The 18,645-nt window shown below is 35.6% G+C and overlaps 2 protein-coding genes across 3 annotated transcripts in view; both read left to right on the top strand.

The window, feature by feature from the left end:
* The first annotated feature begins 8,884 nt into the window (after positions 1-8,884).
* On the top strand, positions 8,885-11,005 carry LOC111404145 ((S)-N-methylcoclaurine 3'-hydroxylase isozyme 2-like). 2 transcript variants are annotated; one of them, XM_023032900.1, is made up of 3 exons: positions 8,885-9,901; positions 10,205-10,500; positions 10,536-11,005. In XM_023032900.1, exons 1-3 carry the CDS (start codon positions 9,638-9,640, stop codon positions 10,579-10,581), a joined length of 606 nt encoding a protein of 201 aa, XP_022888668.1. In that variant the 5' UTR covers positions 8,885-9,637; the 3' UTR covers positions 10,582-11,005. The 2 variants fall into 2 exon arrangements, with proteins under 2 accessions (XP_022888668.1, XP_022888667.1); XM_023032899.1 differs by having other exon boundaries at positions 8,889-9,901; positions 10,205-11,005.
* Positions 11,006-15,811: 4,806 nt separating this feature from the next.
* The window catches only part of LOC111404757 (probable (S)-N-methylcoclaurine 3'-hydroxylase isozyme 2), a 3,632-nt gene continuing 798 nt past the window's right edge, over positions 15,812-18,645 (top strand). The window contains exons 1-2 of the mRNA XM_023033519.1: positions 15,812-16,912; positions 17,246-17,803. Coding sequence (XP_022889287.1) covers positions 16,010-16,912; positions 17,246-17,803 — 1,461 coding nt within the window. The 5' untranslated portion in view covers positions 15,812-16,009. The remainder of the gene's footprint in view (positions 16,913-17,245; positions 17,804-18,645) is intronic.

The following is an 18,645-nucleotide window of genomic DNA, read 5'->3' as shown; positions in this document are numbered from 1 at the left end:
TTTTCTCTCAACTTCGATACTTATTGACTTGGCTATTCTATCAGTATTCAAAGGGTTGCCTGAAGGAATACTAACTTCTAATATACCTTCCGACTTATCACAGGTAATACTAGATCCCCTGTTCATTGTCCGGTTGATTGAACAGTTGACCATGTTGTTCGGCGCTAGTCTTCTGGTACCAAATAGCATGAGCTCTTTCCAGCATTTCACGGTATGTGATGAAGCGATGGGACATAAGTATCATGCTTATATTCGAGTTCAGCCCTTGTTCAAACCTTCGTACCTTCTTATCTTCCGTATCCACCAGATGTGGAGCATACCTTGAAAGTTGATCAAATTTCCTCTCATACTCAGCCAGGAACATAGTCTTTTGCTTGAGTTGGAGGAATTCACTTTCTTTGTGATCCCTCGAGGACTGGGGAAAGTACGTGTCCATTATTTCTCCTTTGAATTACTCCCAAGTCAATTCTGCTTGTTGCTCAAGGGTCCTTGTTCTTGACATTGAGTCCCACCAGTGACTTGCATCACCGGAGAACATGAACTCAGCACACTGGACTTTCTGTAATTTTAAAGCATATTTCAACAAGTGAAATTGCAAAATATATATGTGTGTGTGTGTGTTACAAAAAATTAATACTTCGACAAAACCAATAAAATAAAGGTTTAATTATATATTTTTTAATCTTTATGATAACTATCCTTTTGAATTAGAACTTGTCAAATTTGCCTTATTTTAGTTAAAACTAATTTTAAAACATTTACTTTCCCTTCCAAACACATTGATCCCACATTATTGCCATCCTTTGTAGCTAAACAAACACCAATCACCACCACACCAACCCAAGCCGTGGATTGACTCCACCATCATGACTATTGGGGTTCGAACCAATAACAAACAAGCAAGTAGGTAGCAAAAATGATATTTCAACCCCTCAAATGTGTAAAATTAAAATGGCAATAACAATAACAATAATCGATTCCAATAACCACACACGCTTTAAGAAATTTAACAATTGAACACAAAGATTTGTTGACAGGGAAAACCTTTCAGTGTGAAAGGAAAAATCCCGGGACATAATCTAGTAAAAGCCTTCCACTATGAAAATAATGAGATATACCGTTTTTCTTCTCCAGAATACAATCTAGAGGCTACCAATACATCAAGAACACATATAGTTCTTGGATACCGACAACACATCCAAAATAAATGCACACAATAATAAGGAGAAAATCTCAATAAACAAGTGTGTACTGCCCAAAGGAATGGAGAGAAATCTAGTCGATCGGCTCCAGTCAAAACGTAGATCTCTTCGCCAAGAACAACATACTGAAATTTCACTTTAATCGGACCACAAATCAACCTCCGATCTTTGGCGAGAAGAACCGAAACCCGTTTGTATCTCTCTATTTTTGGTATGAATATGTTTTTCCTTTATTTGGGGCCTTTTAATTGGTATGGGCCAAAGTGGAAATTGTCCTCAACTTTCCAAAATGTAACTTCCTCACGTGGAGGGGAAAACCCAACAAATCTCCACCTCCCGCCTATGTGAGGGATTCCACCAAGCCCGCTTTCCTTCTACATACTTTTAGTTTCTCCATAGGCAATGACTTTGTCATCATATCAGAACCATTCTCATCAGTATGGATTTTCTCAAGCTGTAACCTCTTCATCTCCAAAGCATCTCAAATCCAATGATACCTTACTTCAATATGTTTGGATCTTGAGTGGAAGGTTGGATTCTTACTGAGATGAATAGCACTCTGACTATACGTCTCTTGCTCTAAGACCAGTTCTTGTAAGAACTTCTTCATCCATAGCAACTCCTTGCTGGCTTCAGCGATGGCTATATACTCAGCCTCTGTGGTGGATAGAGCAATACATTTCTATAATCTTGATTGCCATGAAATTGTTCCCACTGAAAAAATATCAAATACCCAGAAGTAGACTTTCTAGAATCAAGATCACCAGCCATATTTGCATCTGCGAACCCAACAAGTTCGATTTTGCTAGTATCAAAAGATAAACATATCTTAGAAGTCCCTTTGAGATACCTGAGAATCCACTTCACTGCTATCCAGTGTTCCTTTCCAGGATTAGAGAAAAACCTGCTGACAACTCCAACAAAATAAACATTATCTGGCCTTGTACATACCATAGCATACATCAAGCTACCCATGGCTGATGCATAAGGCACATTCTTCATTTCTTCCTTTTCTTTCTCACTTGAAGAACCTTGCTTTGCACTAAACTTCAAATGACTTGCAAGTTGAGAGCTTATTGGTGTTGCCTTGTCCATATTAAACCTATGTAATATCTTCTCGATATAACCTTCCTATGATATCCATGATTTCCCATTCTTCTTGTCACGAGAGATTTTCATACCAAAAATTTGATTTGCAGGTCCCAAGTCCTTCATCTCAAAGGACTTGCTCAAATCCTTTTTCAGCTTCTTGATTTTCTCAGTGTCACGACCGACAATTAACATGTCATCCACATAGAGTAAAAAAATAATAAATTCCCCATTAGAGAACTTCTTTATAAACACACAATGATCAGAAGTTGTTTTGGTATATCCATGCTCAACCATGAAGAAATCGAATTTCTTGTACATTGTCTTGGTGCCTGCCTGAGACCATACAAGTGTTTCTTCAACTGACATGCAATATTTTCTTTGCCTTTAGCTATAAATCCTTCTAGTCGCTCATAATATATCACATCAAGTTGTTCAATCTCCAAATTCATACTGGCTGCCAAGCCTAACACAACTTGAATTGAAGACATTTTAACCACGGGTGAGAAGATTTCTTCAAAATCAATACCTTTCTTCTCACCAAACCCCTCCACAACCAACCTTGCCTTGTACCTTGACTGCAAGCTATTCGGTTCAACATTTAGTCTAAACACCCATTTATTCTTCAGTGGCTCTTGTCCTTAGGCAGCTCTATTAGATCATAAGTATGGTTCTTATGCAAGGATTTCATCTCTTCTTACATAGCTTTTAACCACTCCATTTTTCAATCATTTGTAGAACCTCTTGATAATGTTGTGGCTCTTCTCTATCACAAAGTAACACATACTCATTACTAGAATACATTTTGGAAGGTTGATGCTCTCTAGTAGATCTTCTCAACTCTACTTCAACTGGCACCTCAGAAGGAGTTTTCTCTTGATTTTGATCTGGTTCTGCATCACTTTGTGTGGTGGCTTCATCATGTCTATCATGTTCTTCTTGTACACTTTCTCTATGTTCCTCATGCACCACAAAGTCTGGAGTGTATGGAACTGAACTGATTTGTTCTACATTAACTGAATTTGGTTTTTTAGTCTAATTCAAATCTTAAATAGTTTCATCTTTAAAAAAGACAACATCTCTGCTCCGGATGATCTTTTTATTCACCGGATCCCACAAGCTGTACCCAAATTCTTTATATACATAACTCAAGAAGATACACTATTTTTCTTTGCTATCAAGCTTGGATCTTTTATCTTTAAGAATATGAACAAATACCCGATAGCAAAAAACTCTTCAGTAATTTAGAGCTATATCTTTTTCTGTCCAAAAACTCTCAGGAACAACACCATTTAAAAGAACTGACGGAGAAAGATTAGTCAAGTCAACTGTTGTCCTCATTGCCTCGGCCTAAAAGTGCTTAGGCATTTTTGCATGAGAGCATACATCTGATTTTCTTACAAATAGTCCTGTTCATTCTTTCTGTCACTCCATTTTGTTGTGGAGTCTTCGAAACAATTTTCTCAAGCCTGATGCCATATTTTCTGCAGTAATCTTCAAATGGCCAACGGTACTCACCACCATTATCTGCTCTTAACACATTTTAACTGCTTTCCAATTTCTCTTTCAACTTTCAAATGAAAGTTTTCAAATACTTTCAGCCCCTGATCTTTAGATTTCAATGGATATGCAAACACTTTTCTAGAGTGGTAATCAATAAATTTAACATAATACAATGCACCACCTAGATATTTACTTTACATTGTGCAAACATCAGTGAACTAAATCAAGAATATGAATCTTTCTAGATACAAGGAATCTACAAAATGCAACTCTACTTTGCTTTTCAACTAAACAATGAGTACTAGGGATTTGTGATGTACCTTTCACATTGTCTAGGAGCTTATTTCTGGCAAGAATTTGAAGTCCTTTTTCAATCATATGGCCAAGTCGCTTATGCTATAGCTTAGTAGAAGCTTCATTTTCAACAATATTCACATCTCCATTGATTAATTTTGCTTCTGTTCCGTAGAGACCGTTAGTCTTCTTTCCCCTAGTTAAAACAAGAGAACTCTTTGGAAGTTTCCAACTACCATCTTCGAGGTGATTATGATAGCCTTCTTCATTAAGCTTTCCAACAGAAATCAAGCTGCAATGCATATCGAGAACATGTTTGACACCCCTAAGAAGTAACTTGCTGCCAATGTTAGTTTCCAATTGTACATTCCCCATGCCAACAATTTTTACTTTAGCTTCATTTCCCATCCTAATCCAACCAAAATCACCATTGGTATAGGATGAAAGGAAATCCCTATGTGGAGTAATATCAATAGAAGCTGTTGTATCAACTATCCATGTAGAATCTTGGCCTGTAAGTTTAGCAAATGCTTCATCATAAGCAATAAATACCTCAACATCTGATACAATTGCTGCAGTCTCCTTTGTTCTTTCTGTTCTTCACCTTTCCATTTTGACTGTTCTCTTTTTCATTTTCTACACTCCTTTTTAAGGTGTCCTAACTTGCAACAATGATAACATTTTATCTCTTTTCTTGACTTCGATCTTCCTCTAGACTTGTCACGATTGTCATCACCATAAGGTTTTCTGCTTTGGCTTCTCCCCGGTCTCTCTATAATAAGTGCTTTAGAATTAGAAGAAGTACCCTGCTCTTTTCTTCTGGCTTCTTCATTGAACATAATATCTTTTACTTTGTCGACAGTGATCACACAATTTGGAGCTGAATTACTCAAAGAAACAACTAAAGTCTCTCAACTGTCTGGTAAGGAACTCAACAAAAGTAAAGCCTAGACCTCGTCATCTAGTGTAAGCTTCATGGTAGACAACTCATTCAACAACCCTTGAAAGATGTTCAAGTGATCTACAACATTATTACCATCCCTGTACTTTAAATTTACTAGCCTTCTAATCACAATTAGGGATGGCAATTTGTACCATTAAAATCAAAAATCGCAATTAATCAAACCGAATGGAGCGAAAAAATTGAACCGATGGTGCAATGGGGCGAATATGATATTTAATTTTAATGACCAAGTTCGAGACAGTGAGGGTATGGTATTTATACCGTCGCCCCGAAGCGAACCGGTTGCCCGTTAAATTTATTTTTTTCCATCTAAATAGTAATCTAATACAAAATATGTACACAAAAAAAAAAAAAAACTAATTGTTATCAATTTATGATGGTTATCAACTCACTCACTCTTTAAGCAAACTCAATCAACAATTTCAGTTTCAAAAAACTAACTCTCTTACGGTAGATTTGATCACTTGATTAGTTTTAGGCATTTGGATTGGCTTGAAATTAAGTGTACATAGTCTTTGCCTTCCTTGATTTTGTCATTGGTAACATGGACATCACCCTTGGTACCATAAATTGTCACCTTCTTACAAATGTACCCTCTATCGCCTCTTTGTACAATTTTAATTTGGTAAGTGGTCAACAACACAAATTGTTTGAAGTACTCCAATATAATTCACTCGACTATCAGTAGATAGTCATCATGTGTGACTTTTTTCATAAATTATTTTTTTCAATTTGACGATTAGACCTATGAAAAATAATTTATTTTCATGGTTATTAATCACCCCGAACTGGTCCGAACCGAAATACGAATCGAACCGAACCAAAATCAACTTACGTGGTTATAGTGCGATTATGGTATATCAAAAAATTGGTGGTTCGGTGATGGTTTTGGTCGAACCGACCCCGAACCGAACCATTGCCAACCCTAATCATGAAGGCCTTATTCTGTGCAGTCTTTCTTTCATAAAGACCTTCTAATTTCTGCCAAGGACTATATGTATCCACTTCTTTAGCTATATGATGGAAGACACTCTGATCAACCCACTGCGTAATCTGTCCAACGGCCTTTCTATTCAACTTCTTCCAATCCTCATCAATCTTAGAATCCAGTTTCTTGCCATTCAATTCAATGGGTTTAAACAAATCTTTGCAATACAAAATATCCTCCATTCTAGTCTTCTAGATAGAATAATTGGAAGTTGTGAGTTTAACCATGTCACTAGCTAAATCCTCCATTTTAATACTCACCAGAAATACAAAGACTCAACCAACGCTCTACTACCACTTTTTTGGGGTTCGAACTAATAATAAACAAGCAAACAGGCAGGGAAAACGATATTTCAACCCCTCAACTGTGCAGAATTAAACTGGAAAGAATAATAATAATAATCGGCTCCAATAACCACAAACACTGTAAGAAATTTAACGATTGAACACAAAGATTTGTTGACCGGGAAACCTTTCAGTGTGAAAGGAAAAACACCGAGACCTAGTCCAGTAAAAGCCTTTTACTATGAAAATAATGGGATATACCGTTTTTCTTCTCCAGAATACAATCTGGAGGCTATCAATACATCACGAACACATATAGTTCTTGGATATCGACAACAACAACATCCAAAATAAATACACACAATACACAAGAAGAAAATCTCAATAAACAAGTGGCCCAGAGAAATCTGGACTATCGGCTCCAGTCAAAACGTAGATCTCTTTGCCAAGAACAACATACTGAAATTTCACTTTAATCGGACCACAAATCAGCATTTGATCTTCGGCGAGAAGAACTGAAACCCGTTTGTATCTCTCTGTTTTTTGTATGTATATGTTTTTCCTTTATTTGGGGCCTTTTAACTGGTATTGGTCAAAGTGGAAACTGCCTCCAACTTTCCACAAGTAACTTCCTCACGTGGAGGGAAAAACCCAACAATGACTCCACCACACACTACTTACTGCCTTCATCTACGAACTTCGCCATTGCCATGTTGTCGTCACCACGAAAAATTTTCTTCTCCAACACTAATGGCGGTGATGACCCGTAAATTCTTGCATCGTCTTCGACCAATTTTTCAAATATTTTTTTAATTTTCAATTTTATTTTATCTTATTTTAAAAAAATCAAACATATAGAGATGCTTAGATGGGGATGGACGTCGGTAGCTCTATGTGATAGAGGTGGTTACTAGCGGGTGGTCATGTTGACTACTGGTGGTTAGCCATAAAGTTTTATACACATCTTTATTGGATTTTACAATAGAAAACCAACACGAATTTCCATATTGTTTCTCTAATCCAAGAAGTTTTGTAAAATTACGTCACACTAAGATTTCGCAATTAGCTACTGGCAGTGGTGTGTCCATTGACAATGTTGTTTTTGCTAGGATATGTCGAGTTATAATGGTGGTAATGCACGTGTGTTATCCTAGAAGTAACACGTGTATTACCTTGATGTTGATGACAATATGCTCGAATTTGGAAGATGGTGATAGCGTTTGAGAGCTTGATTTCAATCGTCGTGGTGGAGGGGACCGATTGGCAATGTTTCAGTTTTTTTGCAAGAATGTGTGGAGTTTTGGTGATAATAACAAATGTTATCCTACAAGTGACTAGTGTTTTACCTTAATGGCTTAGTTGAATTTGTAAGATGGTAATAATCTTTGGGAGCTTGATTCAGATCGTGTTGGCGAATATGTTGAAAAAAGTTCTAATGCGTAGTGCCTAGATTATTTTTCACTAGAATATGTCAAATTATGGTGATGATAACACATGTATTATCTTACAAGTAAACATGTGTTACCTAAATGTCATTAATTGATTGGTTTCTCCAAAGTATACGGAATGTTCCAAAAATATATATTATTATTAATAAAAATCAAAATATTTTAATAATATTTACAAGTAGCACAACTACACTTGCATTACTTTAACTTGTAATTCTTTAAAAATGTTTGTTTTAAATTTTTAATGAATATATCTTAAAATTATAAAATGAGGTAAATATATAATGATTTTTAATGAAAAAGATGCATTCTTTGAAAAAATTGTAGAGCATTGTGTGGTAGTTTTGATTCTATCCCAAAAATAAAACTTGAAAACAATTTATTTGGAACTTATGCGAGACGCATTTTTTTATAATAGGGAAAATTGCAACAGGGTCTCTAACCTTTTTATTTTTTTGTAGATTTTATTTTAACCTTCATTTTGTATCAGCAGAAATTCTTAACATTTCATAAATATGCACTCGAGGTCCATTTGAACGGAAACTGTCCAAAATACCGTCAGTTGATCGAAAAAAATTAAGGAATCAACATCCAATAAAATCGTCCAAAATATCGTCAAAAAGGGTATCAACATCTAATAAAATCGTCGCGGTAGCAGATGGTTCAATGAATTTTTCAAGTCAACTGACGGTATTTTGGACAGTTTCTATTCAGATGGATCTTAGTGCATATTTATAAAAATGTTAGGGACCTTCGCTGGCACAAAATGAATGTTAGGGTAAAGTCTGTAAAAAATGAAAAGGTTAGGGACCATTGCTGCAATTTTTCCTTTTGATAATGTATTTTTAAATAATAGATTGATGAAAAATGTGTAATTAAAGTGAAAGAAAAGTTTTTGATTTAAATATTAAAAATTCTTCAGGTATAGAATTTTTTTTATCAGAAAAATGACAGATTTTTGAATTCCTACTCACATGAGAGTGGGCCCCTTCCTGTGTGTATTCAGTAGGTATAGCAGCCCTCTTTAAGTATAATATTATGTTAAATAAGAATATGTGGTTGAAAAAAGATAGATAAAAACATATTTTAGGGAAAATGGGAGTCGAACGCAACCGATTCCTTTCGAAAAACGACAATATGCGCTTGTCAATCATTATACGATTTAACCCCTTGAAGCAGGCAGCTGAATCACGTCTCTCAATCTAATTGCTTATGTTAGTGCTTTTAAATCATTGTGCAATTTTTCTTGCATATTAATCCATGGATTTCTCATCAGTTACTGATTTCAATCCATTTCCCCTTCTCCTTACTCTCCTTCTACCCACTTTAATCTTTCTTATTCTTCAATCTGTATCATTCAAACGCAAAAATCTTCCGCTGGGGCAATTTCCATGGCCTATAATAGGCAACATACCGCATGTTATAGGAACAAAACCCCATGTATTAGTCTCAAATTTAGCAAAAAAATATGGGCCTTTGATGTCTTTAAGGATGGGGACTCGGGATGTCGTTTTCGGGTCTTAGCCGGCTGCGGCGGTGGAGATTCTTAAAACCCACGACGGTGAATTGTTGGCGCGCTATGCTCCAAAAGCAACTCCGATTGATGAATCTGATTTGAAGAAATTTTCTCTGTTATGGGCAACTGATCCCCCACTGGAAATCGATCAGGGTTTTGTGGAAATCGGAGCTTTTTTCGGACAAAGCATTGGATTTGCAGGCTGAAATAAGAGCCAAAAAGATGGAACAAATGATGGAATTTTTGCGTAATAAAGAAGGGGCAATTGTGAAAATAAGGGATACTGTGTTTACAACTGTTTACAATACTCTGGGAAATATTTGTTTTTCGAAGGATTTGATTGATTTTAATGATGAGAAAATGGGAAGTGATTGGAGAGGGATTATGTGGAGGTTCATGGAGTTTCCCTTTCCTTGAATGGTTGAAATTGGATCCTCTTGGGCAGCAGAAGAAATCCAAGAAATGTATGGATAAAATGTTTCGAGTGTGGGGAGATTTAATAAAGCAGAGAAGAATGGAGAATGGCAGTGATGATGTGATTAATCATGGGGATTTCTTGGATTTTATGATGGCAAATGGATTTTCAGATGTCCAAATGCTCTACATGCTTTTGGTAAGTGATGTTTGACTAATATGTTAGGTTACCATAATTCAACTTAAGTAAGTTCCACGAAAGAAAAATCACTTTGGAGCCCACCAAAGTTTAGCTATCAGAATTCAACTCAAGTGGGAATGCGAAAGAAAAATGACCAACCCAGTCGACAATGCGCGTGTATTGTCCTGTTGGCCATATTCATACGCGTGTGTATTTTCCATGGGAGATTTGGTGCCGTGCCAACGTGGAAGTACTTAAATTGAATGAGAATACTAATTGAGCAAGTTATTTAGTTTAATCTTTTGATTGATTTTGTAGTAGGAGATGCTTCCAGCAGGGGCAGGGACTTTAATTGCAACAAGTGAATGGGCCATGGCTGAGCTGCTCAAGAACAAAGAAGCCATGGCCAAACTCCGTGAAGAACTTGAAGGTGAAATGAACTCCAACTCCATCAAAGAATCCAATCTTTCTAAACTTCCATATTTGAATGCTTGCATCAAAGAAACCTTAAGACTCCACCCTCCTATAGCATTTCTTCCACATTCTGCAAATTCCACGTGTGAGGTTATGAACTACACAATTCCAAAGAATTCTTTAGTGATGGTGAATCTTTGGGCTATGGGGCATGATCCCACGATATGGGACGATCCATTATCGTTTATGCCAGAGCGATTTTTGAACTCGAATTTGGAGTTTAAAGGGCAACATTTTGAGTTTTTGCCATTTGGTGGTGGAAGAAGAATGTGCCCAGGTTTACCATATGCTCACAGGCAATTGCAGTTAATTTTGGCTTCTTTGATATGTTAATTTAAATGGTCTCTTCCAAATGATAGGCAGATAGACATGGATGAAAAATATGCAGTGCCATTGCAGATGAAGAAGCCGTTGCTGCTAATTCCGTCCAGGAGATGTTAATATAATTTGAAGCTTGTTTGTTTCTATAAAATAAATGTGAGTGTTATGCACAACTGTTAAGACCTACTCACCGGTATTTGAGATGATGTGATTTAAGTGGACGTTTTACTACTTGTACATTTATAAAGGTCCCACTAAGTATATCCCTTAGAAGTGTAATCTAATTGTAAAGATCCACATCTTATTACAGCCTGATTTCATGATGAATTATGTTACAAGTACACTAATTTTTAAACCATCTTTCACAAATGATCGCTGGCCTACTCACGTGAGTGGGCTATCAAGCTGGATATCTATTAAGAATGTGAATATGTAAATTATGTATCTTAAATATATAAACAATGTTATTGATGAAGAAAATTTCTTCGGTCTGGGTTCAGGATGAAGCCTAATTGGAAGGCTCATATATTTCAAAGTTAGTGAGCCCAAAATTAGTTCGATGTAGTGTCATTTTGACTGTTAAGAGAAATGTAATTTGTCAGTCAAGCAGCCAAATGGTTTTCTAGTTTTGATTGTTGTACATTCAGCATAATTCTTTCATGATCTTAAGAGCGTAAATATGTAAATTATGTATCTTAAATATGTAAACGATGTTATTGATGAAGAAAATTTCTTTGGTCTAGGTTCAAGATGAAGTCCAATTGGTCTTCGGTGCGCTCAAAGGCTCATATATTTGAAAGTTAGTGAGCCGAAAATTTGTTTGACGTAGTATCATTTTGACTGTCAAGAGAAATGTAGCTCGTCGGTCAAGCAGCCAGATGGTTTTCTGGTTTTGATTACTATACATTCAGCATAATTCTTTCATGATAGAAGATATCTATTAAGGATCTGTTCGGTAGTGATTTTGAGAATTGATTTTTAGACTGCTATGAGAAAAGTGAGGGACACATGTGAGAGAAGAAGTCAAAAATTGCGACTAAAATAGTAAAATAACGGTCAAAAAATTAATTTTTTAAGGTGAAAAATCACTCCCAAACGAGGCCTAAGAGCGTAAATATGTAAATTATGTATCTTAAATATATAAACAATGTTATTGATGAAGAAAATTTTTTCGGTCTGGGTTCAAGATGAAGCCCAATTGGTCTTTGGTGCGCTCAAAGGCTCATATATTTCAAAGTTAGTGAGCCCAAAATTAGTTCGACTTAGTGTCATTTTGGCTGTCAAGAGAAATGTAGCTTGTCAGTCAAGCAGCTAGATGGTTTTCTGGTTTTGATTTGGTTGGTCTCTAAAAAAAATTCATTCTTAAATAGTGTTTTGACATTATTTTAATTGCACATTTTTTTCTTAAAATAATATTACACTCAAATCCAAAAAAAATTTCTTATTTTTTAGTCACACATTTTTTATCAATGCACTATTCATTCAAAAAGGATCAATCTACTTGTACACCCGTTTTCTACAACTTAAAGTGACACTTCATTATGTGTCAAAAATCTAGCTATGTATTGAAAAAGGTGAAGTGTTAAAATCAATGCACCAAAACCTATCAACTCACCAAGGTGTAAACCAATGTGTTAACTGTTATGTATATATAGCATTGTCCATTCAACAATGCATTTTTCCTCAAAATGGGACTCAAACAAGGGCTTGAAAATATTTCGATACTGTTGATTTTAATAGAATCCAAGCTTTAATTTTGAGTTTTTTTGGAAGTTGTTATATATTGATTATATTTTGCTATTTAATAGATACAAATTTCCGAATCGTGATTTTAAAGCATATTTCAACAAGTGAAATTGGAAAAAAAAAATAGAATATGTTACAAAAAAAATTAATACTTTGACAAAACCAATAAAATAAAGGTTTGGTTATATTTATATAATTCTTGATGATAACTACCATTTTAGTGCTTGTTTGGTAGGGATTCTAATAATTGATTTTTTTACTGTTAGAAATAAAGTGGGTTCTACCTGTAAGAGAAGAATTCAAAAATAACGGCTGAAATAATGAAATAACGGTCAAAAAATTGATTTTAATTGGATTAAAATCCCTACCAAACAAGTTCTTAGTTTTGAATCAAAACTTGTCAAATTTACATTATGTTAGTTAAACCTAATTTTAAAACCTTTTTCCATCCAAGCACGTTTATCCCACGTGACCACGTCACTGCCATCCTTCGTCGCTACACAAACACCAACCATCACCACACCTACCCAAGCTATGGGACTAACTCTGCCATCATGACTCCACCACACACTACTTACTGCTTTCATCTACGAACTTCGCCATTGCCATCACCACGAAAAATTTTCTTCTCCAGCATCAATGGCGATGATGACCCGCAACTCCTTGCATCGTCTCCGAACAATTTTTCAAATATTTTTTTAAATTTTAAATTTTATTTTACCTTATTTTAAAAAATCAAACATATTGAGATGCTTAGATGGAGATGGACCGTGGACGTCGCCAGCTCTATGTGATGGAGGTGGTTGCTGGATAGGGATGACAACGGGACGAGTATAGGACGGGTTGGCCATTCCCACCCGTCTTGTCGGGTATTTTTGTTATCTTATCCCATACTTATACCCTGTTAAAGCGGGATGGAGCGGGTTTGAGACGGGGCAAGTCTCCTACCTCATTTATCACCCCATTTATTTTTTCTTTTTCTTTTATTTTTTATGTCTTTAGTTAGTAAATAGTATTACTTTTTTACCAATTTATTAAAAACAACTTATCTTCTTTTTAAAAATGATGATAAATCTATTATTTTTGTTTGATAAGAACTTAAATTTGAAATTAATATTAAACGGGGTGGGTAATGGGACAAGGACTATGTTTTCCGTACCCGTCCCATACTCGCTTCAGGGCAATGACCCTCGTTCCATACCCATCTCATGTACTCAGTTAGGCGGGTATCACCCATCCCATTCGGGACAGGACATCACGGATATTGGGTTGAATGGATTTTTTTGCTCTCTCTATTTCTGGGCGGGTAATCATGTTGACAATTGACGGCTAGTGGTTAACCATAAAGTTTTAGGCTATACACATCTATAATGGATTTCAGAATAGGAAACCAACACGAATTTATGTAGTTTTTTTAATCCTAGGAAACGAACACGAATTTATGTAGTTTTTTTAATCCAAGGAAATTTTGTAAAATTTGGTCACACCAAGATTTCGCAGCTGGCTACTAGCAGTGGTGGTTATGGAAGGTGTCCATTGACAGTGTTTTGAGTTATTTTTGCTAGGATATGTCGAGTTATAGTGGTGGTAACACACGTGTTATCTTAGAAGTAACACATATATTACCTTAACGTTGATGATGATATGGTGGAATTTGAAAGATGGTGATAGCGTTTGAGAGCTTGATTTCAATCATGGTGGTGGAGAACACTTATTGGCAGTGTTTCAATTTTATTATTATTATTTATTTATTTTATTTTTTATTTTTTACTTTTTTGCTAGAATATGTGGAGTTATGGTGATGATAACGCGTGTTATCCTACGAGTAACTGGAATGTTATCTTAATGTTAATGTCTTCGTGGTATTTGGAAGAAGGTAATAATGTTCAGATCATGATGGCGAAGTTGTTGATAAAGGTGCTGATTTGCACTGCCCAGGTTATTTTTTGCTAGGATATTTCGAATTACGATGATGATAACACATGCATTATCTTACAAGTAAACATGCGTTACCAGGGGCGAACCCAGTCGTTTTAGGTTGTGGGGTCAAAAATTAGAATCGTGCTACAGTGCTCACATGAATGATCGCGAAGTTGACATAACACAAACACACATGGGGTTGAAATTATTTTATTCATGAGGACCCCGTCGGGAATGTGAGGGCGCGGTCACTTGCAAGGTCATCCTCGCGTGTTGTGCTTAGCTCCAAAAATTAATGTGTAATTTTTTAAAACAATATAATATTTATAAAAATAAGTTAATACGCATTTTGACATCTTGAAAGTGTCTTATAATTCTATCATTATCAGTATTGTTAAATGAATTTTGCTACATGTATAGTTTGTTTACCATGTCATTTATGGATGTTGAGCTAACGACGAGTAAATTAAATTGGATGTACGAAGTAAATGAAATTTAAGTTTAACGAAAAAATAATTTGAAAGTAATTCAAATTACATTTAATCCGTAACGACTTTAGAATTTTTGACATTATTTTTAATGTAAAATTTCCTAATAAAATGATGTAAATTATATTGAAAAATTTATAGTGAAAAAATGATAAAGTTAATAAAATAATTGATTTTTTTTTTAAAAGACGAGTTAAACGCCTGTTTTAATACGTACGTTTGACGCATATTTAACTATTTTCGATATCTGTTTGGATCATTCGATATGACTACGATGTAGTTTTCGAAACGAATTTCTAGATGATGAAAGCGATTTGTAGATTTGGATAGTATACGATCATCGGCAAATTTTAAAAGTTAGCATTTTATCGAAATTTTCGAAATACTAATTTGAAATGGTCTATTTTGATACATCGTAATTTTTGATATGGTTGATCATTTCGCACACAATTAAGAAGCGAAAAACTAGACGGTGACTAGCTAGAAATAATATTAAGAATGCAATATTTCAATTGCATTTAGTATATATTAAAGTGGGTCGAAAACGGGTTAAAACAACCATTTTCTTTAAATAAATAAAAAAAAAATCCAAAATTTTGTGGGGTCATTTGACCCCCACATGACCTCATGTGGATCCGCCCCTAGGTGTTACCTTAATATTATTAGTTGATTGGTTTTTCCAAAATATATGGTAACATAAACGTTCCAAAAAAAATACTATTTTTAATAAAAATTAAAAAAATTTGATAATATTTCCGAGTAGTACGATAACATTTACATTACCTTATCTTGTGATTCTTGAAAAATGTTTGTTTTAAATTTTTAAATAATATATCGTAAAATTATAAATTGAGGTAAATATATACTGATTTTTCATGAGAAAGATGCATTCTTTGAAAAAGTCGTAGAGCAGTGTGTGGTAGTTATTATTTTATCCCAATAATAAAACATGAAAACAATGTACTTGGAACTTAAAGATTCCTTCTGTTTAACGTAAAGTAACGGAAAAATTCGAAAATGACAATCTGAACTTGTAAATCATTATACGATTTAACCCCAGATTGAATTACTTCTGTAAAATTTATCCCTTGAAGCAGGCAGCTGAATCACATCTCTCAATCTAATTGCTTATGTTAGTACTTTTAAATCATCGTGTAATTTTTCTTGCATATAATCCATGGATTTCTCATCATTTACTGATTTCAATCGATTTCCCATTCTCCTTACTCTCCTTCTACCCACTTTAATCTTTCTTATTCTTCAATCTGTGTCATTCAAACGCAAAATTCTTCCGCCGGGGCCATTTCCATGGCCTATCATAGGCAACATACCGCATGTTATAGGAACAAAACCGCATGTTTTAGTCTCAAATTTAGCAAAAAAATATGGGCCTTTGATGTCTTTAAGGATGGGGACTCGGGCTGTCGTTTTTGGGTCTTCGCCGGCTGCGGCGGTGGAGATTCTTAAAACCCACGACCGTGAATTGTCGGCGCGCTATGCTCCAAAAGCAACTCCGATTGAAGAGTCTGATTTGAAGAAATTTTCTCTGTTATGGGCAACAGATTGCCACCCCCACTGGAAATCGATTAGGGTTTTGTGGAAATCGGAGTTTTTTTCGAACAAAGCATTGGATTTGCAGGCTGAAATTAGAGCAAAAAAGATGGAACAAATGATGGAATTTTTGCGTAATAAGGAAGGTTCAATTTTGACAATAAGGGATACTGTGTTTACAACTGTTTACAATACTTTGGGAAATATTTGTTTTTCGAAGGATTTGATTGATTTTAATGATGAGAAAATGGGAAGTGATTGGAGAGTGATTATGTGGAGGTTCATGGAGTGTGCTACTACACCAATTGTAGCAGATTTTTTCCCTTTCCTTGAAGGGCTGAAATTGGATCCTCTTGGGCAGCAGAAGAAATCCAAGAAATGTATGGATAAAATGTTTGGAGTGTGGGGAGATTTAATAAAGCAGAGAAGAATGGAGAATGGCAGTGATGATGTGATTAATCATGGGGATTTCTTGGATTTTATGATGGCAAATGGATTTTCAGATGTCCAAATGCTCTACATGCTTTTGGTAAGTGATGTTTGAGTATGTTTGACTAAATGTTAGTTACCATAATTCAACTTAAGTAGGAACACGAAAGAAAAATCACTGTAGAACCCACCAAAATTTAGCTATCAGCATTCAACTTCAGTGGGAATGCGAAAGAAAAATGACCAACCCAGTCGACAATGGGCATGTGTATTGTCCAGTTGGCCATGTTCATTCAAGAATCGGTCGTATCATGCGCGTGTGTATTTTCCATGAGAGATTTGTTGCGGTGCCAACGTGGAAGTACTTAAATTTGAATGAGAATATTAATTGAGCAAGTTATTTGGTTTAATCTTTTGATTGATTTTGTTGTAGGAGATACTTCCAGCGGGGGCAGGGACTTTAGTTGCAACAAGTGAATGGGCCATGGCTGAGCTGCTCAAGAACAAAGAAGCCATGGCCAAACTCCGTGAAGAACTTGAAGGTGAAATGAACTCCAACTCCATCAAAGAATCCAATCTTTCTAAACTTCCATATTTGAATGCTTGCATCAAAGAAACCTTAAGACTCCACCCTCCTATAGCATTTCTTCCACATTCTGCAAATTCCACGTGTGAGGTTATGAACTACACAATTCCAAAGAATTCTTTAGTGATGGTGAATCTTTGGGCTATGGGGCATGATCCCACGATATGGGACGATCCATTATCGTTTATGCCAGAGCGATTTTTGAACTCGAATTTGGAGTTTAAAGGGCAACATTTTGAGTTTTTGCCATTTGGTGGTGGAAGAAGAATGTGCCCAGGTTTACCATATGCTCACAGGCAATTGCAGTTAATTTTGGCTTCTTTGATATGTTACTTTAAATGGTCTCTTCCAAATGATAGGCAAAAAAAGGAATGTGCATTGCTCTCACGTCTTCCATACAATGGGGTATGGGATTGTAGCAGGTCCAATCATGTCAACCTTTGAAAAGATAAAAGCTGGAGAGTATCTTCTGTTTAGTTGGACCCCCCAAACACCACAAATCATAAGTCCCCAACAATGTGGTTACTGGTTCCCTCTATTGACCCTCATCAAAATAAGTTCGTAGTCTTGAAAAAACACGACGAAAAAGAAAAATAAGTTAAATACAAAATCACGTAGATGAAAGATATCAATCAATAATCGAATTGTCTAATTGTAAGTTCTTTTCACTATCTTATGTGCTGTTCACATAAAATCTAACGATCCATGGCATGTGATACCCTCTATTGGTTATCATCAAAATATGGGACCCATATCATCAAAACAGGAAGCCCATTATCTCCATCATGATTAATCTACGATGGGTTTATGCCCACGCCTAATTTCATGCAATTATTGTCCCCTCAAGGATACACTTTTTGAGGTCACTTGATTTAAGATAGATCGTGCCTTTTTCTTTAGTGGGATTATTTACTACGTGCGGCGACAGCGGCGTACGGGATGTTTTGCGCAAAAGTGTGTTCAATAATTTATCTAGTTTGGCAGATTCCCTTTTGAGATATATAAATAGATATTATGTGCCCGTTTGGAGCCCATTTTTGCCTCATTTTTAGACTTTTTGGATCGTTGCACAGTGAATGGCAAATTCAATATTCATACCTTGTGACACAAAAATGACTACTGGCTATGCAAAGTAAATGTTTTAATTTATGCTTTTTACCCCCAACGCTCTAACCACCTAATCAATGCCAAAGTCACTTTACTCTCTTATTTCTTTCTTATCCTATCGCCCCCCCCCCCCCCCCCCA

Source organism: Olea europaea, chromosome 11 (assembly GCF_002742605.1).
Source record: "Olea europaea var. sylvestris chromosome 11, O_europaea_v1, whole genome shotgun sequence".
NCBI lineage: Eukaryota > Viridiplantae > Streptophyta > Magnoliopsida > Lamiales > Oleaceae > Olea > Olea europaea.
The sequence above is the reverse complement of the archived record's forward strand: the minus strand, read 5'-3'. Positions and strand labels throughout refer to the sequence as shown.